The following is a 25,838-nucleotide window of genomic DNA, read 5'->3' on the forward strand; positions in this document are numbered from 1 at the left end:
AATACTGAGAAATAATTAGGGGAAGAAAATCAAACGTGGCTGATCTGGACTGTTTTTTCTTCTATTTCACTCAGAACTTTTAAACACATAGTATGACTAAATGCGGATAAAGGGGTTTACCCATCATTGTGAATAGGCATGAGATCACTCAGAAATGCGGGATTAAAAAGGGCCAATAAGAAAGGCTTGACTGTATGCAAGTATCGATAGAATGGGTTCTCCATTACTTTGATTCCTTATTTTCAGAAGAGATAAGAAATTCCTCATTAATGGATGTACTCAATGATAATTAAATACTCAAAACAGGACCTTAGCAAATCATTGTTTTATTTTAACATCACTGTTTACTGTTCTTCCTAACTGGCAGTTACTGCTTTGTAGACAGTACAAATCACAATGTAATTCCCATCATTATGTGTATAATATGTGTTCCTTCTTGTTCTACCTTAACAGTAAGTGGCAAATACATCATTTTTATTGAATATTAATTTTTAATTTATTTCAGCAGCAAGCACCAAAATCAAAACCCAACAATCAATATAATAAGTATATGTAACAAATAATCTGAAATTTAGCCCCATTAAGACATCTGGGTGCAAAATTTTTATATTCCCAAAGGTCTGCATATTTTGGGGGCATTAAACAACAGGGAACTAAAATTTAACACAAAATCAGGTGCCATTTAATACTGTTTAACATTTGAAAATTATTTATTTAATAATACAGATCGTCTTAATGTGCTGTAAATATTTCTCACACAGCATCATATTGTCAGAAGTTTTTCCCTTTTGGAGGCTTCTTTTTTCTATTCCTTTCTAGTAACTGGCCTCCCAATGCCAGCAACTCAGGTAGATTCATGCAGTCATTCCTCTTCTCTCTGTACTGGTAAGCGCTCTGGAGGAAGAACAGATTCCAATTTCTGCCAGCGCTCTGGGGGCCACAGGATATGTGTGGCATGGGCATGCAGAAGTCCTAGGGAAACCTTAATTCATGAGAAACAGAAAGAAAGCAATAAAGAGATCATTTTATAAGAATCATTATTAATAGCTTGAAAGCAGAATGTAATCCAGGTTTAACATTCCAGGGAGAAGTGATGATGAATAAAAAAAATAGTAAACACCTTTTGTAGCCATTGAAATACAAAGAAAAAAACAGTAAGCACTTATATAGCATTTTTCTAGGTGCTATTGTATGTAAACTCCTTTAATCCTCACAAAAACCATTTGAAGTAGGTTCTGTTAGTATTTCCCTTTTACAAATGAGAAAGCAAAGCTCAAAGAGGTTAAAAAATTTGCCAAAAGTCATACAGCTACCAAGCGGTTAGTCTGTCTTTAGAACCAAGCAGTTTGACTCCAGAGTCCACCATCTTAACCATTAGCCTCAAGAGCCTATTGCATAGACCCAGGAAGCATAAATCTGGCGTACATTCTCAGAGTTTCCCGCAGAGTCATTGGTATCCTAGAGAGACTTTCTTTACGGAAAAATCACAGAGTCCTAAAAAATATATATATTTTGTGAAAAACATTGTCCCACCTACTAGATGAGCAGCAGGAGTTAGGTGTGAGACTGGGTAGGCTGTCTCCATGGAGAGTACACTGAGTAACACGGATCTAGTACTCATGGAGAGAGGTGGAAAACAAAGAGAAAGCAAACAAGGTGGGATGGGTAGCGAGGAAAAATAATAAAGTATACAGATCATGGCAGATGGTAAAGAATCCCCATCAGCAGAGGCGAGCAGAGATTGGCGAGGATGGAAGAGGAGGTGAGGGGGAGGACTTAAGGCTGAGCCCAAAGACAGGAAGGGAGCCCTTAAACATCTTAAATCTTAAAGACATCAATTTCACTGAACAGGAGAACATAGCAAACTTGTTTAAAAGGCAGATCAGGGTCTTATCTTAAGAGATTACCCTTCAACAGGTCTGAAGGAGGGCCTGGAAATCTGTGTTTTTAAAAAAATTGTTGTTGTTATAGTTACTATCAGGTGATATTTTAATGGTATTTAGAAGCTTACAAAATACACTCATATTTAGCACATATTTACTGAGTGCCAGTTATAAAGTAATACTATATGTCCACTTTATTTACCATTTTATTTTCAAATGTTTTTCCTATAAACTGGACTTCCACAGAGATTAACATAAAACATTCCTTTCACTGAAGCTCTTCTATTTGCTATCACATGAATTCAGGAAATCTCTTCTATTTGCTATCATACGTATTCAAAAAAATCACATTGTCTAGGGACGCGAAGACGGAACTGGATGTCAGGGAAGGCTTCCAAAAAGATAATCAAAAACACATTGTTTACACAGAAGAAGAAGAAGAAGAAAAATCTTTTAACAACAACTTGAAATACAAACTAAATATGCACGAAGGGTAGCAAGAAGCCCTTGGGCTCAATAAAGGGTTTTTTTTTTCTTCTACTTGTTATTTTGAAAATCAGACCTGTAAAAAATTTGAAAGTGTGGTACAAAAAACAGCTCCATCAAAAGTAAGCATTTACATTTTGCTGCATTCATTTTTTTCTCATTTTATGTGTATGTACATATATGTGACATGTACACAGCTACTTCTTCTAAACTGTTTGATAGTTGTTGACATCATGTGAAATTTATCCCTGAATACTTCAACATATATCTCCTGAGAATGAAGACCGTTTCATATATGAACACGATACCATTATTATACACAAGATATTTAATGTAGATACAATATTACTTATTACATAGTCCATATTCAAAATTTTCCAATTGTCCCAGTGATGTCTTTTATAGCCATTATTTTAAAAATTCAAGGTCTAATCAAGGGTCACAAATTGCATTTGGTGGTCATTACTTTGCTTCGGTTTACATTTAATTTCTTTTAATCTGGAGTCCCAGCAAGCTGCCTTGTAAAATGTCGTATATCTGGAATTGCTTGATTTTTTTTCCCTCATGACTAGAGTCAAGGTCCATCAAATCAGGTGGCACAAAATATCGGTGCATCTCATTGTTGTGATGCCAAGTTTGATCACTTAAGGCAATACTGACTGGATTTCTCCATCATAAATAAATCTTTTTCCTTCTGTAATTAATAACTCTGTGAGATAGTTTGTAATAATGTAAATATCCTATATGCCAGCTATATTTCATCTAATTGTGTTAACATTCATTGATGATCCTGTCTGAATCACTTATTACATTAGGGATTACAAAAATAATGATTTTCCAAATCTATTCCTTCTTTTGCATTTACTAGTTGGCATTGTTCTCTAAAAAAAAAGTGCTTTCCATTTCACCCTAACTGCCTCTATTGTAATATCAAGAAGTCCTTTTTTAAGTCAAAATCTGTGACTACTTTTTATTTATCTGTTTGATGCTCAAATGTCTTAAGTTTGGCCAGTGGGAGCTCTATGTGTCCTTTGGATACATCTCCATCAGTATTTTAGCGCTACCTTACTTTTTGGCACTATTAGTTGTTACAGGCTTACCTTGCACCTAATACCTGCTCCCCCTGAGATCAGACATTTCTTTAAAGTGCCTTGGTTTCTTGTTTGTTTGTTTGTTTGTTTGCTTTTGAGACGGAGTCTCACTCTGTCGCCCAGGCTGGAGTGCAGTGGCGAGATCTTGGCTCACTGCAAGCTCCACCTCCTGGGTTCACGCCATTCTCCTGCCTCAGCCTCCTGAGTAGCTGGGACTACAGGTGCCCGCCACCACGCCTGGCTAATTTTTTGTATTTTTAGTAGAGACGGGGTTTCACCATATTGGCCAGGATGGTCTTGATCTCTTGACCTCGTGATCCACCAGCCTCAGCCTCCCAAAGTGCTGGGATTACAGGTGTGAGCCACCGTGCCTGGCCATTATTTAGAAACCAAGGTTTAGTACTAGGTGTGCTCAGTGCTCCTGGGGTGTCAATATTCTATGCCATTTCAGGGAATACACATAAAAAATCCAATACCACAAAGTTCTCCCTCACCTTCTGGACTCCATATTTTATCTCCCTTCTTCCACAGTGATTACCCTGGCTCCCCACAACATTAACACATTTATTCATTTATACTTTCCTAAAATATACTCAAAATAGTTTCAAGGTGACTACACTACAACCATTACCAACAATAAATCTGCTGAGTACAAATTAAGATGTCTGTGTAATTATTTTAGTCCTTAAAATATATCTCAGTTTAAGGTGTACTTGTAGGCTGGAGTGCAGTGGCATGATCTTGGCTCACTGCAAGGTCCGCCTCCCAGGTTCATGCCATTCTCCTGCCTCAGCCTCCTGAGTAGCTGGGACTACAGGCACCAGCCACCACGCCCAGCTAATTTTTTGTATTTTTAGTAGAGAGGGGGTTTCACCGTGTTAGCCAAGATGGTCTCGATCTTGTGACCTAGTGATCCATCTGCCTCGGCCTCCCAAAGTGCTGGGATTACAGGCGTGAGCCACTGCACCCGGCCTGGAATAAATTCTTTTTTTTCTCCCCAGTATAGTTATGTTACCATTTGATATAGAGGTAGGCTTATTTGTTTCTATTTATACTCAATTTTAGAGTTTGCTTTTATTACCCATTTTTTACTCCATTTTATTTTTGAATATATACAAATTTACATCATTCAAAAGTTAAGATTATTTTTTAAAGATGTGGTAGGCAGAATGATGCCTCCCCGCCACTGTCCTGGCAAAAGATGTCCACATCTTAATTGCCAGAAGCTGTGAATATGTTAGAGAATAAAGAAGAATTAAGATGCTAACCAGTTGACCTTAAGATAACAAGAATATTCTCTATTATTTTATGGGCCTGAATGTAATCAGAAGGGTCCTAAACAGTGAAAGCAGGAGGCAGAACGGTCAGATTCAAAGAGATTTGAAAATGCAGTGCTGCTGGCTTTGAAGATGCAGAAAAGGACCATGAGCCAAGGAATGCAGGCGGCCTCTCGAAGCTAGAGAAAGGAAGGAGATGAATTGTCCTCTAGAACTTTCAGAAGGAATGCAGCCCTGCTGACATCTTAACTTTAGCCCAGTGAGACCCATATTGGACTTCTGACATCCAGAACTGTAAAATAGTACATTTGTGTTGTTGTAAGGAGATACATTTATGGGAATTTATTAGATCAGCAATAGGAAACTGAAACAAAAAGTATACAAAGAGAAATCCCATTCCCATCTTCCACCCCATCCGCAATAGGTAACTAATTTTATTAGTTTCTGGTTTGTTGTTTCTGTGTTTCCTTTTTGAAGTGGAAAAAAAGCAAATAATGATACATACATATTCCTCTTTCCCTTTTAGACTTATACCAAAGGTAACATGCTATATTCTCTTGTGCACCTTGCTTTTACTCTCAACAATATATCCTGTAAGCTACCTCTATTACTTCATAGAAATGAAGTCTGTGTTTTTTTTTTTAAAGTCTCCTCACCCCACCTAACCCTAGTGATTCTGCTGATTACTCAGTTGGGGAACCTAAATCTGTAGTTTCCACTTTGTTTCACGTCTGGAAAAGGTAAACCTAATCAACTTGAAAGAATCCCTTGAATGTATTCCAGAACATCATAAAAAACCATTCCATCTATGTTAACTTCCAGGAAATACTTCCCTAGACCTAAATGATCTGTCATATTGCAGTTTTTATCCAGTTTTGTTCTTATCTGAGCTCAGCAGAGTTGGAAAACAGCTGGTCTCCATCTCTTCTACAATAACCCTTTTTAAAATTTGATAGCTGCTACTCAGATGTACCTCAAGCCTTTATTTGCTCTTCAAGATGTTTAACTTTTTTTCATAAGGGTGATTTGCCAGTCTTCTAACTTGGCTGAACTCTTGCCAATATATCTGCTTGCTTGCTTAGCTTTGGACTCATTTTTGGGCATAGTGATTCAATTTTTTTTTAATCAACACTCATTTTACCAAAGCCAATCTTAGAATTCTTTTATTTTAAACATTTATTAAGGCTACTACTCTTGCTTCCTGAAAAAAAATAATTCATCTTCACAATGATGAATGATGAGAATTCTATCAGATAACATCAATATTGCTTCAAAACATGGTATGGGAATGCAAAATTCAGGGTTTTTTTTTTAATACTGAGAATAATAGAGAGAGACAGAGTGTCTATTCATCCTCCATAGTGTCTTGTCATGGATCTTCATTTTTTAAAATTGATATGTCTATAGGCAGGCAAAGAGTATAGTGAATATAGAAAGATAAAAATCCAGAAATAAATGAACTTTGTAAAAATTAAAAATTATCCTTCAGGTACAGTTTTGACTTGCATACTGGCTGTATTAGCTAGGTTCTCCAGAGAAACTGAACCAACAGTATGTGTGTATATATATACATAGAGAGAGAGAGAGAGAGAGAGAGAGAGAGAGAGAGAGACAGAGAGAGAGAGAGAGAGAGAGAGAGAGATTTATCTTTAAGGAATTAGCACATGTGATTGTGGAGGCTTGGCAAGTCCAAAATCTGACAAGGGAGGTCAGCCGACTGGAGACGCAGGAAAAAGTTGCAGTTCGTGTCCAAAGGCAGACTGCTGGTGAACCAGGAAGAGTCAATGTTGCAGGTGAGGTCTGAAGATGATCTGCTGGTGTGTTCCTTCTTACTCAGGGGAAGTCATCCTGTTGTTCTATTCAGGCCTTCAACTGATTGAAGAGGCTTACCCACATTACAGACAGTAATCTGCTTTACTCAAAGTCGATCAATTTAAATGTAAATCTCATTCAAAAGCACCCTCAAAGAAACATCCGGAATAATGTTCGACCAAAGATCTGAGCACACTGGCACAGCCAAGCTGACACATAAAATTCACCATCACACTTGACATATACAATCCTCCTGCTCTTTGCTTACTCAGTGTTACACTCAGTGCTTACTCTATGGAGGGCAGTGTTCTGAATGACTTACACATACCGACTCATTTAATTCTTACAATAAGCCTTGGGTAAGTACTGTTACTGCCTCTATTTCGTATCCGAGGTAGTCTAGGTGCAGCAATGTATTTTTTGAGCTGAGACTCAAATACATGAACTCTGGTTCTAGAAGCTTTCTATCAGGATCACCATATCATTCACCATCCAAATGAAACATTTCTGGCAGTCCAAGGGGGTGCTATTTTTATTAAGTCAGGATAATAAAAATAAATCAGGACTGTCCTTGACAAATAAGAATATAGTTGCCCTAATATAGTTGCTTCTCAATACTGCTAGGTCCCACGTTCTTTCCTGAAAAAATAGACTCATGAATAAGTAAGTACACATTGTTATGTGCTAAATTGTGTTCCCTCAACTTTATATGTTGAAGTCTTAACTCCTAATACCTCAGAATGTGACTGTATTTGGATATGGAAACTTTAAAGGGATGATTAAGTTAAAATGAGGCCTGAAGGCAACCGGATTAGTGACCTTATGAGAAGAGGAGATTATGACACACAGAGAAACACCAGAAGCACATGTGCACACAGAGAAGGTCATGTGAGAACATAGCAAGAAGGTGGCCATCAACAGCCAAGGAGGGGGACTACAGAAAAAAAACAAACATATCCTGAACCCTTGATCTTGGACTTCTCGTTCCAGAATTGTCAGAAAATAAATTTCTGTTGTTTAAGCCACAATCTGTGGTATTTTGTTATGAGAGTCCCAGCAAGCTAATACACACATGAATTAAAAAAAAGCTATGCAGCCGGGTGTGGTGGCTCATGCCTGTAATCCCAGCACTTTGGGAGGCCGAGGTGGACAGATCACTTGAGGTCAGGAGTTTGAGACCAGCCTGGCCAACATGGCAAAACCCTGTCTCTACTAAAAATACAAAAATTAGCCAGATGCAGTGGCACCTGCCTGTAATCCCAGCTACTCGCCAGGCTGAGGCAGAAGAATTGCTTGAACCTAGGAGTCAGAGGTTGCAGTGAGCCGAGATCATGCCACTGCACTCCAGCCTTGGTGACAGAGCAAGACGCCGTCTCAAAAAAAAAAAACAAAAACAAACAAACAAACAAAAACCCTAAACAACACAGTGCTAGAAGTCAGGTCCATGAAATGTCCTAATACTTACTCCTCAAAATAGGGGAACAAAGAAATATGTTGAGAGAAAAACAAAACAATTTTTGCTTTGAAGAAAAAGAGAGAGATGCTTAAGTATAAATAACTCTTCCAATAGGTTAAATACTTTGAACAACCAACCTAACATCTTATTGGAACTTGATTCTCCCCTTTCCTTACTTATTTGTGTCCCATGTGTAACTGTGTCTCCTTCAATGGATTCACATTTTTCAGGTATAAGAAAGTTACTTTTACAGTAAATTTCAAAACACAATAGAAAGAGCATATTAAATGAACCCTGCAACCTTGAGCAGATCATTGCATTTTCAGTATCTATTGAATGTGAAGATAAGTTCACCTATGTGTCTTAATAGAACTCTTGTAATAACTTGCCCCTATGGTAGAGTGGGAGGGCACTGAGCCCACAGATTGGAAATTCATAATCTAGAATAGTAGTCACCAAACTGTTTTGATTATGCATCAGCAGAAAATTTGAGGATTCATCCCTATTATTTATGTTAAAATTACATATATGCTATTAACAATCCATAAAATCAAATGTTAATATGGCTTAGATTCTTATTTTAGATACAAATAGAAGTTCTAATTTTTTTTCTTGCCTCCCATGGATCATTGTATTCACTACTTGAATATTCCTGCTTCCCACTTTAGCAATCTCTGTTTTAGGAAACACCAAAATTACCGGCTGGAAAATGATCCAGGATATCAGTCAATGGGTTTGTTTTGCCCACACAATGCCAACGAACCACATGGACTAAATTTGCACTGAATTGCCTGTCTTTGATTGAGTTGGCTCCACTGAGAAGTTATTTTGGCATCTGGTAGACACAGTCTACATGAGTCCAGCCTTTCCTTCAGATGCCAGGGGGACAGGTGTGTGTGGCTTTTGTTCCCTCCCCTCCCTTTCCACAAACCTATAGTCTACCTAACACTCTTTCATTTCTTGGCTTCAGGTAGTTTCACCCTCTCTTGAGGGAAAGGCTTGCAAGGACAAGATAAGGACAAGCAAATGCAAAAGAGCCTTGAGTTGGGATAGAGGAAAAAACACAGGAAAGAAAATCAGGAAGAACAAGACTATTAGCGGGAGGAAAGACATTTTTAAAAAGATGTTCAGGCACTTCTACCATGTGAGGGGCCCTCACCAGATGCTGAATTTGCTAGCCCCTTAATCTTGGATTTCCTAACCTCCAGAACTGTGAGCAATACATTTCTGTTTAGAAGCTAAAAACAAAACAAAACAAAAACAAAAACAAAAAAAGATTTTCAGAACTTGTATTATTCCATTATCATGCTGCTAATAACTAATAAAGACATACCCAAGACTGGGTAATTTATAAAAGAAAGAGGTTTAATTGACTCACAGTTACTGTGAGGAAACTTACAATCATAGCAGAAGGGGAAGCAAACATGTCCTTCTTCACATGGTGGCAGCAAGCAGAAGTGCTGAGCAAAAGGGGGAAAAGCCCTTTATAAAACCATCAGATCTCACGAGACTCACTCACTATCAAAACAAAAGCATGAGGGCGATTGACCCCATGATTCAATTACCTCCTACTAGGTCCCTCCCATGGCGTGGGGATTGTGGAAATTACAATTCAGGATGAGATTTAAGTGGGGACACAACCAAACCATATCATTCCACACCCAGCCCCTCCCAAATCTCATGTCCTCTCATTTCAAAACACAATCGTGTCTTTCCAACAGTCCCCCAAAGTCTTAACTCATTCCACCATTAACCCAAAAGTCTAAGTCCAAAGTCTCATCTGAGACAAGGCAAGTCCCTTCCGCCTATGAGCCTGTAAAATCATAAGCAAGTTAGTTACATCCTAGATGCAATGAGGGTACAGGCATTGGGTAAATACACCCATTCCAATGGGAGAAACTGGACAATACAAAGGGACTACAGGCCCCATGCAAGTCTGAAATCCAGTAGGGTAGTCATTAAACCTTACAGTTCCAAAATGATTCTCCTTTGACTCCATGTCTCATATCCAGGTCACGCTGATGCAAGAGGTGAGCTCCAATGGCCTTGGGCAGCTCCGTCCCTGTGGCTTTGTAGGGAACACCTCCCCTTCTGGCTGCTTTCATGGGGTGGTGTTGAGTGTCTGCAGCTTTTCCAGGTGCACAATGCAAGCTGTCAGTGGATCTACCATTTTGGGGTCTGGAGGATGGTGGCCCTCTTCTCACAGTTCCACTAGGCAGTGCCCCAGTGGGGACTCCGTGTGAGGGCTCCAACCCCACATTTCCCTTCCACACTGCCCTAGCAGAGGCTCTTCATGAGAGCTCCCCATCTGCAGCACTCCTTCCAGGACATCCAGGCATTTCCATATATCCTCTGAAGTCTAGATGGAGGTTCCCAAACCTCAATTCTTGACTTCTATGCATCTGCAGGCCCAACCACATGGTAGCTGCCAAGGCTTGGGGCTTGTACCCTCCAAAGCAATGGTCTGAGCTGTACCTTGGCCCCTTTTAGCCACGGCTGAATCCAAAGCATCTGGGACTCAGGGCACCATGTCCTGAGGCTGCTTAGAGCAGGCAGGTCCTGGGCCCAGCCCATGAAACCATTTTTCTCTCCTAGGCCTCCAGGCCTGTGACGGGAGGGGCTGCCATGATGGTCTCTGACATGCCCTGGAGACATTTTCCTCATTGTTTTGGCAATTAACATTGGGCTCCTCATTACTTATGCAAATTTCTGCAGCTGGGTTCAATTTTTCCCAAGAAAATGAGTTTTTCTTTTCTACCGCATCATCAGGCTGCAAATTCTCCAAACTTTCTACTCTGTTACCTCTTGAATGCTTTGCTGCTTAGAAATTTCTTCCGGCAGATATCCTAAATCATGTCTCTCAAGTTTAAAGTTCCACAGATCTCTAGGGCAGGGGGAAAATGCCACCAGTCTCTTTGCTAAAGCATAACAAAAGTCATCTTTGCTCCAGTTCCCAACAAGTTCCTCATCTCCATCTGAGACCACCTCAGCCTAGATTTTATTGTCCATATCACTAACAGTATTTTTCTCAAAGCTATTAAACAAGTCTCTAGGAAGTTCCAAACTTCCCCATATCTTCCGGTCTTCTGAGCCCTCCAAGTCTCTAGGAAGTTCCAAACTTTCTCACACTTTCCTGTCTTTTTCTGATCCCTCCAAACTGTTCCAACCTTTGCCTGTTACCCAGTTCCAAAGTTGCTTCTAATTTTTGGGGTATCTTTAAGCAGAACCCCACTCCCAGTACCAACTTACCGTATTAGTCCATTCTCACGCTGCTAATAAAGACCTACTTGAGACTGTATTTACAAAGGATAGAGGTTTAATTGACTCACAGTTCAGCATGGCTGGAGAGGCCTCAGGAAACTTACAATCATGGCAGAAGGGGAAGCAAGCATGTCCTTCTCTGCATGGCGGCAGCAAGGAGAAGTTTCAAGCAAAAGGGGGAAAGCCCTTTATAAAACCACCAGATCCCATGAGAACTCAGTCACTATCATGAGAATAGCATGAGGGAAACCGCCTCCATGATTCAAATACCTCCCACCAGGTCCCTCCAATGACACATGGGGATTATGGGAACTATAATTCAAGATATGATTTGGGTGGGGACACAGCCAAACCATGTCAGAACTAGAGCCAGGGTCAGAAGATGATCAATGTCAGGTGTGAGGAATGAGGTGAAGCACAACACTTTTAAATCCATTTCATTAAAATATTTTGTAAGCAGGAGAAACAACCTGCACTTTTAGCAAATAAAATATTTTGATGAATTTTACTTAGCAGCGTAAGAAGAGAGAGAAATTTCCAAATAAACAAAGCAGCAGTCAGATGATATTCATTCTACAATATTAAATTACCTACAATTATGTTTGAAAGTCAAAACGAACTGAAACAATATCCAAAATTTGAAATGTTATTCTAAAATAAGTACTGATTTCTCAATGCTTAAAGAAATGTCAGCTCTCCAATCTGATATCAAAGGTCCTTCACAGTCACATCCTTCCAAACTCATCTTCATGATTTCTCAGTACAAGTACTCTACTCTCAGGGCCTCTCCAGAGCACCTACAACAGGACATACCATATCTATCTGCCTGCTTCTGATTACTGTTGTCCTTCCAGTTTGTAATCCTCTTCCTTAGATCCCTGGATCTCTCTTGTAAGACCCAATTCAGTCCTGACTCTTCCACGGAGTCCCTCCCAGCCACTCCAGTTCATATCCATTTGTTCCTGACCAAGGAATCAAGGCCTGGTATAGGGTCTCCCCAGTATCCAGTTCTTCCCAATATAAAGATCAATATATTTGAGTTAAATATATTTTTTATAAAGTAGCACAACTCTTATTTTCTTGACCTCCCACCTTTGGATCCAGAGGATTACACAGCAATCATTCAGTGTTTTCTCTTAGAATGTATAAGGCTAGTGGTGAGTATAAGGCTAGTGAGGTATCATCAAAAGTGGTGACCCCTTTTGGACCATCACTTATCTGCCAGTGATCCCTACCTTCAGGCCCTTGTTTAAAGGGGAAACCAATGGTTCAGGCCCCAACTTAATTCAAATGAACAAAATGAGCACAGTAGTGGCTACATCCTTTGTCAGGCTCAAAAAAAACAGCCTCAGTTCTCCCATAGTTTTTCTCCCCCTAAACGCAACCGTATTTCATCAAAGGCAGAACCCACTCCTCCTGGGCCTCTTACTGCAAGGTTGTCACATCAGAAAACCAATTTTCTTCTCACTGGTTTAGTTATTTCTAAGTCTCCGTAATGAGATTTTGAAAACATTATTATTGGGTTAATAAATGTTTCTTGCTTAAAGGAACAAAGTTTAATAATATAGGAACCAAAACGTTTGTGTGGTTAGGTCAGCAATGACCAATACAAAGTAATTTACTTTCTTATCATAGTACTTACAGCTTTAAAATAAGTTTTAAATAAAACTTACAGTTTTAAAATAAATTTGGTTCCTCATCAAAATAAGATAATCACAAATGAAACTTTAAGAAATTCCCTAAGCATAGTGTGACCATGCAATCTATTACCCAAATTAGGACACTTAAGAGTGAAGGGGGTTATTAATAATCAAACTGGGACAGTAGGTGTAAACCAAGGTGGCTCTAGGATAGTCATCCTACTTATGTGTCATCCTATTATTTTGACAAGTGAACATTTATTGACTATTGTTATACTCTGAGGGCCTTACATATAAATAACCTCTCCTACTACTAAAATTAAACCTGCAGTATAGATTTACTAATTGCATTTTGCAAAAGAAAAAAAAATAAAGCTCAGAATTACTAAGTAACATGATGAAGGCTGTAAGGCTAGTAAATGATAGAAGCAAGATTTGAAATAGGCATGGTTCAAAATTCATGCTGCTCCCACCATAAGGTACTGTTTCTTCTGTGATGTTATGTAATAATTTATGTTTCCATCTCTATAGCAAGGGTCAGCAAACATTTTCTCTAAAGGATCAGACAGTAAATAGTTTAGGCTTACAGGCCATATGATCTCTGTTGCAACTATTCAACTCTGTACTTGCAGCACAAAACAGGCATGGACAATATGTTAGCGAATATAACATTTGTTCCAATGAAACTTGATTTACAAAAACAGGCAGCGAGCTGTATTTGGCCTGAGGGCCATTGTTCAGCAACCCCTGATCTATACTCTAGACCCTATAATGTCTCTGATTGGACAGGCAGAGGTTCTAGCTCACCTTTTCTATATTATAAATTAGCATGGTGTTTTGAACAAGATTGGGAACTACCTGTCAGCAATAAGCATTTACTGAATGAGTGAATTAAGGAGGAAAGCTTGTTTGGAAATGCTGTATTTTATTATCTGGGAATCAAGGAAATTCCTTAACCTACATTAATGGAAACATCTATAGTTCTTCAGAAAACAGTATTAAGTAACAGGAGGGTTTCCATAATCACTGACGATATACCACAATGGATTGACAGCAATCTATCCCTACAAAGAACTGTGAGACAGTCTCAAAAGTATTTTTAAAAGGTAGAATATGGAATTCCCTAGTACACTTCCTGGTACTGCACTGACAACATGCCCCAATTCTTTCTGGATTGGGTACCACAGAGGAGGATGTTGCCCTTATAATCACTGCTGAGACCAGACCTGTGAGTGCCAAAGAGAGAGCAAGGTCACTAACAAGAAGCACAGGACTTCACTTGCAGCTTCTACTGTGACGTCACGCATTCAACATGATGCAACAAGTGGAGGGATGTCTTGACAGTACAGAGACACTGCTTTCCTGATCCCACCTCTCTGGTCACCATTTTTTGCTCATGTCAATATTACACATGAACAATAACAACCATAATAAAGGCACAACTTTAAAAGCAATCTAAGAGACTAAGAAAAAGTGAGAAGAACAAAATGATTCCTTTAATAAATAGCATAACATTGAGATTTCTTGTGGATGCCAGCGAAACAGATGCATGGTTTAAGTAAATCAAACAGAATTAGAAATAAAGGCAGGTAAAACCAAATGTCACATGGAAAAATGAGCAATTGCACTGTTAAAAATTATCAAAAAGATATTTTTTAAAAAGATTAAAGCATATAAATGATGCTCCCTACTTTATTTTTAAACATGTATAAACATATCCATATTTGAATTTTTTCACCAACATTTTTGGATACAGGAGACTAGGTTCGTACAGGGAACAGTATTAGCCTATTATCTACTTACACATTCCCACGATGCTTATCTACACAGCATACAGAACGGATAAACACAACTCCTAATAAAACAAAGGCATGCACACAGAATGCTTCCATTCCACGTAAGCACTGACTGATATGCACTCAAAGACAACCTGATAAGAGCAAAGCTTTTCTTGTTTAGGTGAATGAGGTATGTGAGCATCATGTGCCAAAGAACTATGCTGAAGGCAAACAAGAAGAGCCTCAAAACTCCTAAGATCTAAGCTTTGGTGAGGCAAAAAGGATAAAAGAAAACAAAAATAGATAGAAAGCAATGGAGGAGTGGAGAAGGGAGGCTCTGGAAAAAAATGGATAGATAGGTTAGTACAGGGAGGAAGGAGCAGCAGATAAGCTAAAAGGCACAGAGTCAGGGGTGGCACAATGGGTGAGCTTTCTTTGTGGGAAATGAGCGACTGAGATTGCCCCCTCTGGTATCACCATCCTGTGAGACCCTAGCAGTAGTGATAGTTCTGGAAGCATGCTACTGTGCAGAAAGACCCAGCATCATTTTCTTCATCCTCCCTGAACTCACAAGAGTAATGGCCCTTGCACCTAGGAATATTTCCTGTAGACAAGAACTCTTTCCTTCCTGAAGATATAATACAGGTCCACAGTACCTTACTAGCAATTCTAAAATTGAAAGAGTTCCAAAAATATGAAGTTTTCTGTAACCCTCTGGTAGCAAAATCTGACCTGACCTGAGCTGCTATAAAATTATAGTCTATTTATCCCACAGAGTATGCCAATTCATACTTCTGGCTGCAGAAATATTAATGTGCTTGATTCTAGAAGCTGCCCCAGTCTCTGCTGGGGGTATTATGTTACATATGGCATAGACATAGTTTAAATATGCTGTTTATAGATACTGATATCACCTTTCCAACAGCTAAAAAGTCTGAATTCTGTACTATAAGTTTCCTAGTTTCAGATGCGATATTAACATCTTTAAATATAAGAAAAGGTGAATATTTACCAAAGAGAATAAATGTAATCAGAGATATAGGCTCAATCCTAGGTGGCATTGGCACCCTACTAGATGCTGGAAGTATACAGAAGGTAATGAACATGATCCCTGTCCCTTTAGGACCTCATGATCTGGTGGGAAAGACAGATGTTTAAACAAAGTTTTGAACTACAACCTGGCATGCTAGACATACAAAGGAGCCAAGTACCCCGAGAGCAGAGGTTGTGTCCAAGCCTTGGAAAGGCTCCACTGAGCAGATTCATCGAGGTTAGCTCTAAAGGATGCTGCTGACTTCACTCTCCTAAGGGCAGATCTTCACCCATGATATCCCTTGCCAGATTTTTATCTAGAACATTCTCCTAATCTTTCATTAATTTCAAAGGTGAGATAATGTGATAGGTTGATACAATGCAATATTTTGCAATTTGAAAGCAAAGCCCTATGGTGTGGAAGAGATTCGAAATGAGACTCTCTCTTTCAAAGGTCTCATTCTAGGACAAGTGTTTTCCTTTATTACCAACAATTTTAACTTTAATCATTTCAAAGCAATTTTCCTGTTCAAGACTCAGCTTTAATCAGAATGCATTTTCAGGTCACTCCATAGCCTCTTCATGCTTCTCTCTAGATAACTACAGAATCATGCATAATCATTCTAGTCCCCCCAAGACACCCTCAGTAAGTAGTCAGTTCAACATTTTATGCAAAAATAGATACAAAACAGGCCTCTGGGGGTATCTCCAGCTAATTTTCATGAATTAATTTCCCAGGATTGATGTTTATGCACCAGTCTCTTTACCACATAATCAAATCACTGGAGTTGAAGTGGTCTAACTCCTTATTTTGCAGCTTGATTAAGCAGGTGATGAAATACTTGAATATAATTTGGATAGTTAACAGCTCACACTATTCAACAATAATCCAAGGTGGATGGATGACATTACCGACCGATGTCTCATTGTTTGCTTGTTTTCTTTCTAGTAGCTGATGTCCCACATGTTATTTTTATGTTGGAGATAAAACAGTTCATATAAATACATGAGTGGAGAGGTGTGAAAGGCTTTAATATTGATGATGTTGTTTTAAACCACATTTAGACAAACTGGGCAGGCAGCCACCGAGAAAGACTAGATTGCCATTGGTTAAGAGAGGATTTGGGATGACAATGTATCTGGTACCCACTGCCAATCCCGCTGCTGTGGTGAATGCAGCTATTCCTCTGCTGGGGTTACCTCTGTTCATCTGGGTGGCTATCTGGCTTCTAGCCTCTATCTAAACATCTCCCTCTACTTCCCTTTCCTCTTTTGTCTCTACTTTCAAAATAAAAGGAGAGAGGCTTAGAAAATAAACAACCAGAAATGAAAGAAGATAAATAAAAGTAACAACTACAAAGACCAAGATAGTTGCTGTGACTAGCACCATATCTGGTGCTATGTGAAGAAGACAACAGGCTAACTTACACAGCTCTCATATGAGAGGAAACTTCACATTTTTAAAGAGAGACTAACATTTTCTCTGATTTAATTTTTGCAATACAATTCTAACATAGGGTCTAGTACAGGACACTCTAAGTATCATAATGAACAATATTCACACATTAGGTTTCCCCAAAAAAGGCAGAAACAGAGTTCAAGTTGCTGGCAATTTGGTGAATATTATTTTGCATGAGACTAAGGTGACTTGGTCTTCTATGTAATCTTCTAGACACCTAATTTATTCCAATGATAAGAACTTAGATTACACAGAGGTTTAGATAGGTAGCACGCCCTTAAAATTATCTTTGTTCATTATAATTTTTCTCAACTGTGTTTTTCATATATAAGATCTGTTCTAAGTTGTTTGTGGCCAGAGACAATTCCTGATTCCAAACTATTGCTACATGTCTGCAAGTGAATGATGAGCTAGATGAGTGATCCACTCCACTCTGCCTGTCTCCTCACCCTAGAATGACACTTTGAGTGGTCAGAGCTATAACTGCCGTTCTTAATTTACACCAGAAAATCCAGAAAATTGTGTTGTTGAAGACAAAATAAAGCATAATAAAAGGTAATGGAAAAAGTGGTCTAAACCCGAGAAAAACTGACTTCTCAAGAAGAAACAGATCTAGCATGTGCTTGAAGTTTTAAATGTGCACATGGTGAAGGAAGATTTACCTCACTGAGATCATTACAGGTGTGGGCATGGCACAATTGGCAACACCAGTCTTAATAATGGCTGCATGTCTGTCCAAGTGTCTGTGAAAATAAATGTCTTCTTCTATTGCCTACTCCTCCAGCAAAATGATCCAGATATTCCTTTTCTCCACTCCCAGCAGCTAGGCGGAAGCACCTGACCTGGGCCCAGCCAATCAGATGCCCACACCTAGGACCATGAACATGAAAGGAGTGATGCGAAGACACAGAAACAGAGATTACTGGCAGAGACATGAGTGCCAGAAAGTGTCCAGAAACACCAATCGCCATCCTCCCTGCCTTGCTCTTGTGGAGTGGCATAGGGGTGTGCTGTGTTGCTAGCTGTGAAATTCCCAAGCCTAGTTTCCGTTGCAATTTTTCTGTAAGCTAGCCAATACTCTTCTAATTGCATCTTTTCTTCTAAAATTAGTAAGGATTAAAAAAAACACAAAACAAAGTGAGAATGGGTTTGGGTTGGTAGGCTGATGTGGAAATACTGGTGAAAGAATAATGTTTATAAGGAGATTAGAAATTAACTCTAATTCCCAATTCCACAGGTGGGAAAACTGAGGCCCAGAAATGCTACCCAGATCACTCAGTTAACTAGAGATGGAACTTCAAAACCTATTACTGGCTCTTAATTTGAAGCCCTTTTCACTATACCGATCAGTGAAATGAGGTATAGAACCCTAGAAATTGTAATTTTGTTAAGGGGCCTGCATCCATGCTTTCTACACCTGCTTTTACCCTAGGGAAAAGTGAGGTCTTTCATTTTCTGCAGAAAAAAACAAACATTGCACATGAAGGTTTGTACACAGCCATGCCACTCTGTTTTGGAATTGTTCTGACTTGTAGCAGCAGGGCATGTTACAAGCCACTGGGCTGTAAGGAACACTTGCTGAGGGCAACAAGAAAACTAGTGATTATTACAGTAACTTGGCTACATCAATGTGCATAAAAGGCCCTGAAAAATAAAGAAATGTGGTTAGACGCTTTTTACTCAACACAACAGATATGCAAAGGCCTACTACATGCAAAGCACACTGCAAGGTGTTCTATTTCATAAATGTACCAAGCTGTGTGAGACACAGAATCAGGCCTTAAAAGGCTTATAATTCACAGAGGAGGATGGTTGTCATAAGCTTGACCCATGCAATGTGTTTGGCAGAAGTGGAGAAGAGGTTGTAGGAATTGAGAGTAATCTAGTGAGTAATTCAAGCCATTGAAGGATCAGGAAGAGAGACAGGTTCTCATTGGGGAAACGACCTCTGACCGCAATCTGAAGAAAAAAAAATGGCAAGAGAGTGGTCAGCAAGAGAACAGTCAGGAGTTTTTGTGATGTTGCTGACAAAAGATATAATCATGCATAGGAAAAGAAGAAAGAAAAATGTGTTGAGATTGAAATCCAACTTTCCTAGTATGGTATCCAGGCCCTTCATAAATGTTCCTCTGTTCTGTTTCATTTCTCAGCACTCATCAGCTTGTAGTCTGAATCACTCTTATGCCTCCTTGAAAACTCTCAGATCTCTCACAGCACACTCTGATCTCTCACAGCTCTGGACATTTGTACATACTTTTGTTTCTGCCTCCCAGAAGGCTTTCTCTTGCTCTTTACTTGATAACTCCTCTTCACCTTTCCACACAGTGCCTACATGCCATCTCCTTCTGGAAGGCTTCCATGACCTCTTCCCAGTTTCAACAGCTTGTGAATAATTCTAACTAATAATTATCATACTGGGCAGTGATGGTCTATTTAGTTCTTTCTCTCTACCACGTGTGAGCTTCTTGAAGCAGGCGCTGTCTCGTATTCCAAATACATGATATAAAATGGAAAGAAGCTCAAAAAAGTTTGTCAGTTGATTAGATGAATAAATGAAACTGGTGAAAATGTAGATTAGACACAACTCAGCAACTGATTGGATATGGGAGCTGAGAAAAGAACAAGGTGATGGGGGGGATGATCATTGCTTCTCACCTGCCTGGAAAGATGGTAATGCCATGAACAGTTACGGGATCACAGTACAAGGAGCAGATACGGGAAATGATGAATTCAGTTTTGTATTATTGAATCTGAGAGTCCTATTGAATGCCACAGAAGATACCTTGCATGTGGTTGAAAATTCTGTGCAAGAGTTCAGGCAAGGTTGTGAAGTAGAACTTAGAGATTCAGGAGTTACCCAGTTGCACCCATGGGAACACAGTGCTCACAGAGGGAAAGAGAAGAAAGCAAGAGCACTAAGGGCAGATACCTGGGGGAACACAGCATTTCGGAGGCAATGCTAGAAAGCTACCGACTATATGCAAGAATCAATAAACTTGCTTGAGTAACACATCCACCCTTAAACCAGAGCTCATGAGACTTATGCACAAGTAGAGAAGCATTGCTCTGCTTATAAAAAGGGGGCCATTGAGATTAGCGCACAACAAAATACATCAGATAAGATGAGTGGGGGAAATACTTCTAACATCACCTTTAAAACTGCAGCTATTTGGGTTTTTTTATTGCTGAATTTATAGAACATATAAAGTTCTAGATAATACCTCTTAAAATCCTGAAAATTATGTTCAGGTAGTGCAGTTATACATCTGTTTATATGCATATGACTCATATACATTAAATATATAATGTAAAACCTCTCAGTAGCTTAATTAAAATCTCTCCTCTAATGGAAATAAACGTTGTTACTTTATGAACATTTTGCTTTCAGAAGGGTAAATGCAATACTTTATATAATTTTTAGCTGACTTTTAAATGAATTTCACAAGCTTTTAATACTACTTTGGTCAGAAAAAGACTTTTGTTTAGTGAAACTAAGATGCTACCAAAAGTGGCTAATATGTATCATTTCAGGTCAACTACTAAGCGAATTAAAGCAAAAGACAAGAAATTTAAACTATCATACAGATTTTTGCTACTTTTATTTTTTGTAAAGACTCAATCTGTCCTCTTGAGAAATCATCTTGTTAATAAAGCCTAGTTTGAATGACTAAAAAGTCATGTTACTGTGATCATGTTAAAGGCATATTGGTCCAATGTCAGTCCTAGTATTGACATTTAGTCCCTGAATATATAGACTTCATTGTTGTTACATTAGGAAAAATTAAGTTAATGGAGTCATTCCAGCTTTGTATACTTTCTATTGACTCTGTGATTTTTTTCTTTTTCAGATTTGAGTTCCTACAAATAATAGTTATCTTGCTTTTCTACTTTGATTACAGTAGTTAATTCAGAGAAATCTGTTTAGGGTCATTCAACATTCAATCAATAAACATGCTGGCAGAAGGCCATGGCTGGGATGCTTTGTAAGACATTCGAATTTCCACATACTGAAATTGCTAAGAGTAAATAACATGTAGTCTTTTGATTTTGAATGTGCACAGTTATTGTCTGAAAGTTAATAGTAGATTATTTAAAGTTGAAATTTATAAAATGACAGATGAGCCATGTCAAATATAACATAGTAGCAATAAAATAAAACTGGTAGAGCTACCATAAACCAGAAGAAATTCCTCATGGCTAACTATGGACTGACTACTTGAGAGCAGTTTATTTACAAAAATTTTTATATTCCAAGCTGTTATTTCCTAAAGTAGACTGAACAGCAATAAGTCTTAATTCTTTTTCGTATGTTGGTTATGTATATGCCAGAGAAAAGGTTGATCATTTTAATGGTAGCCTAAGGCAAGTATAATGACAGAGATAAATTAATTTTTTTAGAGCAATGTTATAAATTACCTTGAGATTACCCACTGGTATGGATTATATATAACTTTACTCCACTGACTCAGATAGTTCAGTGCTAGCGCTAATTTGTAAATTTTCTTAATTTACAATATATCACACAATTCCGTTGTGTGATAAATTTTGATTGATCTTGGTCAGGCAAGCAGAGGAGGTTGACTGTTAAAAGTCTTGATGCTTTATACACCTAGGGATCATGTTAAATTGTCAAGGGTTCAGTCTGAAGAGTGAGGTGTGTTAGCCCCTGTGTAAATGAAATGCTCACTGCCTTGTGGAAATTTGGGCTGATGATGAAGGTTTCACTTTATTTGGCACTGCTGTCCTCGTGCATGTTCTGTGCCCTCTCCTGGTGCTAAGAAACTGTCATCAATCCATTTCCCTACCAAAGTGGAATGGAACAAGATATGTGTGCAGCAACAGGAGTAGAACCTGCCCTGCCTATGGATGAAGTCTTTTCACAAACACTTCTGGCCACACTCAACCTACTGTATCCAGTGCTACCTGGCATTTGAAACAACAGTTCCAAATTTTCCTTTTCCTTCAAGTGATTTTTAATTTTTTTTCCAGTTTTCTTTTCTACATCTCCTTAAAGCTGAAAAGACAACTTCTTCATTATCTTAAATAAATTTTCATTAAGGGTTGGGGGGGAAGGGGATGTCTCAACCCAAACTAATCCATCGGTCAAATAGAGAATATCGTCTCTAATCGTAAAAAAATCCTGATAGTTCAGCATCAATAGTGCAGCATCCATGCTCCTGGAGCACCATAATGTAAAGACAGTCCAAGAAACAGGAGTGGAGTGAGCATCAGTCACAGAGCACAAAGAGCGCAAGCTTTGGAGTCAGAAAACCAGGTTAGGATCCAGAAAATTAATAGCGGCGTCATCTTTGGTAAGTAACTTAACTTCTTTCATTCTTCCTTTTCTCATTGTCCAATGAGAATAACAATATCAACTCTGCAAGACTGCCACAAGAATTAAATGGTATAATTTGCAAATCACTAGCTCAGTGCTCTGCTACATACTAACTGCTATGGCAGCCCCACAGAAAGTCAGGTACAGATTAAGCCTGATGTACTGCACAACAATAATAACAAGAAATAAGGTGTTGAAAATAGCTGCATTATATCATATCCCATTATTAACAGTTAATGGTGCTGAACTAGGAGTTATGCCCTTGAGAAAAATTGTGTTTGGTTAGCTGGTGATACTAGTTTATGATGGTTTATTGTAAGTATAAAATGATTGCAAAATTTTGTCCCAACCAATTTTCTTCTTAGAAAATCTATCTCTAATAGCAATAAAATGTGGTTGCTGTTGTGTTTCATTTTTTTTTTTTTTGACACAAAGCTGGGCTTTGAAGGAGCTTTTCTATGTACTAAGATGAGCTCAATAAAAATAAAATCCTTTGGATTAAGGTAACATCCCTATGGGACCTTTGCCTCTGGTAGAGGCATTTGCAGTAATGAACAAAAGAAGAATGGAAGACTTCCATTGTTGCTTTAAATTACATGTGTGACAGATCACAAAGAAATTGCTTTTAGTTAAATGAGCAATATTTTCTTGGTTTTCTCTCAGCTCTTCAATAGCAGTTAAAAGGTCCATTGGAAGTATGAATTTTCCTAGCAAAATAACACTGCATTATAAATGTTGCCAGTTTCTGATCACGGACTCATTCCTTAAACCTCGCTGGCTTCTGTTTTCACTATGTGACAGAACTGCATTCTTAAAAGTCACCAACACCTTCCATGGCTTGTCTTTAGTCTCCATCTCCCTCTGCAATCTTTAACCCTGCTGATCAGTACCTGCTAAAATGTCTTCTCTGCAAAAGATAAGTAGCTACCCTATTTATCTTCCTAGCACTCTGAGCACATTACACAATTTTGCTGATTTATAATTATCCCCGCTTCCTGAATGTACCTATTTCTTGAGGTTTGTCTTCTCTGTTTTTTTGCTCTCTTTATATTCTTTCTCTTGGTAAACTCATCCACACCATAGTTTCAACACCTACCACACTGCCAATAACCCTCAAATTCGTATTTCCAGTCCTATCCTTTCTCCTGATCTCCAGACCTGATTATCTTCTCAGTGGCCAGCTGGACAATCCTAACAGGGTATCCCCCTCAGTATACCAACAAAATGCAGGTATCACACCAGATCATATTCAGTTGTCCCAACTGAGTATCATGCCCTGGTGTCTCGATTTTGGGATCTCCCTATTGCCTGCTTCAACTGTAACCTCAGAGCCATAATTAGAGTTCTGTCTTTGCTTCACCACCCTCATTTCTAATTAGTTTACAGATTTTTTCTTGCTCGAATCCATCTGCTCCTTCCATCCTCACTGCCCTCATCAAGGAACAGGTTCTGATTTCCTCTTTCCTGAACGAACACAGTAACCTCAATACAAAACTCTCCAATTTCAACCTTGTTTTTCCCCAACTGCTATACACACTGGTACCAGATTAATTTTCTAAAATTTGGCTTAAATCAGATCATTCCCACGATTAACACACTTCAATCATTCTTCACTTTCTACTAATATAAAGAAAAGATGCATAGCCTGGCATTCAGGAACCATCACAGTATTATGCCCATCTGTCCACTTTTTCTTTCTTCTCTCTTGATATTCCTCTACCACATACCCTGAACAAGCTCCATACAAGTTCTTCAGGGTGAATTCAGTGCCCATCAAATCTTGAGAACTTCTTCGCTAAAATACAAACAAACTGAAATGGTCACAGTGTAACCAGCATGGTTACTCTGTATTCATGACATTTTGCCCGCTATTCCTGTTAAGTATTATTCTTCATCACCACCTCCACCACCTCATTCTACCCATCTCTCAACATCCAGGAACATTGTCCATAAAGCTTTTTCATAAAGCTTTTAAAAAATGACTCTCTTCTACCCCCACTTCTATCTATGTCTCTCTCATCAGCTTATTTATCGTTATTTATATGTGCTATCTTCTGAGATGTCTATAAGGGCCTCAAATGCAGAATCCATGTCTAAGTCATCTTTTTTGTTTTTTAAAGTACTCAACATAACATATTATCCATAGCAGACACTCAATGAATACTTTATTCATAAACAAATAAAAGGTTATAAATAATGACATTCCCTTAGACAATACTTAGGAAGTTCAGGAGGGAACTTCAAAATCTGCATGGCTGACAAAAGGGACCTATGAATTAATTTTGGCATTAAATATATTTTATAACAAATTACTTTAAAATTTAGATCTTAATGATTAGAAATACACTTTTAAAAGAATACATTAAAAATGTTACACTTTTTGATGAAATAGCCAAAGCATGTGTACGTAAATAATTCTACTTATTTCTTTATGTCAATAAGCTATCTGTGGCAGATTATATTTTTCAAAGAGGGCCACAAAAATATATCCCTACTCACACACTTTTCTGTGATGTAATCTTTCCACCCACTCATCTCAAGAGGTGGAGTCTATTTCTTCATCTGCTTGTATCTGGCTGGGGATGGGTCAGTGTGACTGCTTTGTCCAATTCTGGGCATAATACTTAACTGGCCTGGCAGCTTTTGCTCTTTGGCTCTTGGAAAAGAGCCATCATATAAGAAGTATGTCTATGAAATCATCATACTGTGAGAAGCCCAAGCCACACTGAGAGTCCCTGGAGAAGAAATGTCACACGGAAATCGAGAGACGGAAAGGTGAAAGAACACTGTGGTACCAAACATCTGAGTGAAGAAGACATGTTGGAAGTGGATCCTCTATCATGAGCCACTCCAGTTTATGCCATGTGAATTGGACACAAACCGCCCAGCTGAGCCCTTCTGAAATTCCTGATTTATAAAATTGTAAGCAAAATAAAAGTGTTGCTTTATACCACTAAGTTTGGTGTAGCTTGTTACATAGAAATAGATCATGGAAACACTACTCATCACCAATTTGAACCTATACAACTATGTTCACACAAAAATAAAAATGGTATGACTACAAAACAGACAGCTAGGAACAACAAAACTGCTATGTTTGTGATTTAACTGTTCTAAACAAAACCAAATACTGGCCAATTTACTAATTCCTTTAGTCCTTTCCTTAGCAAAAAATTAATCAATATAAAAATGGATTAAATATATTTAATATTTTCCAAGTCAAGCCTCCACCACAAACGCATAAGACTAAGTTATAAAATAGGCTGAAAACTACCAAAGAAACATAAGCTAAAAAAAAACTAGGACAAGTTTGCAAAAATGTATTCTG

General features: G+C 38.5%; 1 protein-coding gene across 6 annotated transcripts in view; it reads right to left on the reverse strand.

Annotated features, from left to right (window-relative positions):
* Positions 1-310: 310 nt before the first annotated feature.
* The window catches only part of IMMP2L (inner mitochondrial membrane peptidase subunit 2), an 888,203-nt gene continuing 862,675 nt past the window's right edge, over positions 311-25,838 (reverse strand). For all 6 annotated transcript variants that reach the window (XM_063606340.1, XM_063606342.1, XM_063606346.1 and 3 more), the window contains one exon: positions 311-982. In XM_063606340.1, coding sequence (XP_063462410.1) covers positions 863-982 — 120 coding nt within the window. In that variant the 3' untranslated portion in view covers positions 311-862. The remainder of the gene's footprint in view (positions 983-25,838) is intronic.

Source organism: Pan paniscus, chromosome 6 (genome assembly GCF_029289425.2).
Source record: "Pan paniscus chromosome 6, NHGRI_mPanPan1-v2.0_pri, whole genome shotgun sequence".
NCBI classification, from domain to species: domain Eukaryota; kingdom Metazoa; phylum Chordata; class Mammalia; order Primates; family Hominidae; genus Pan; species Pan paniscus.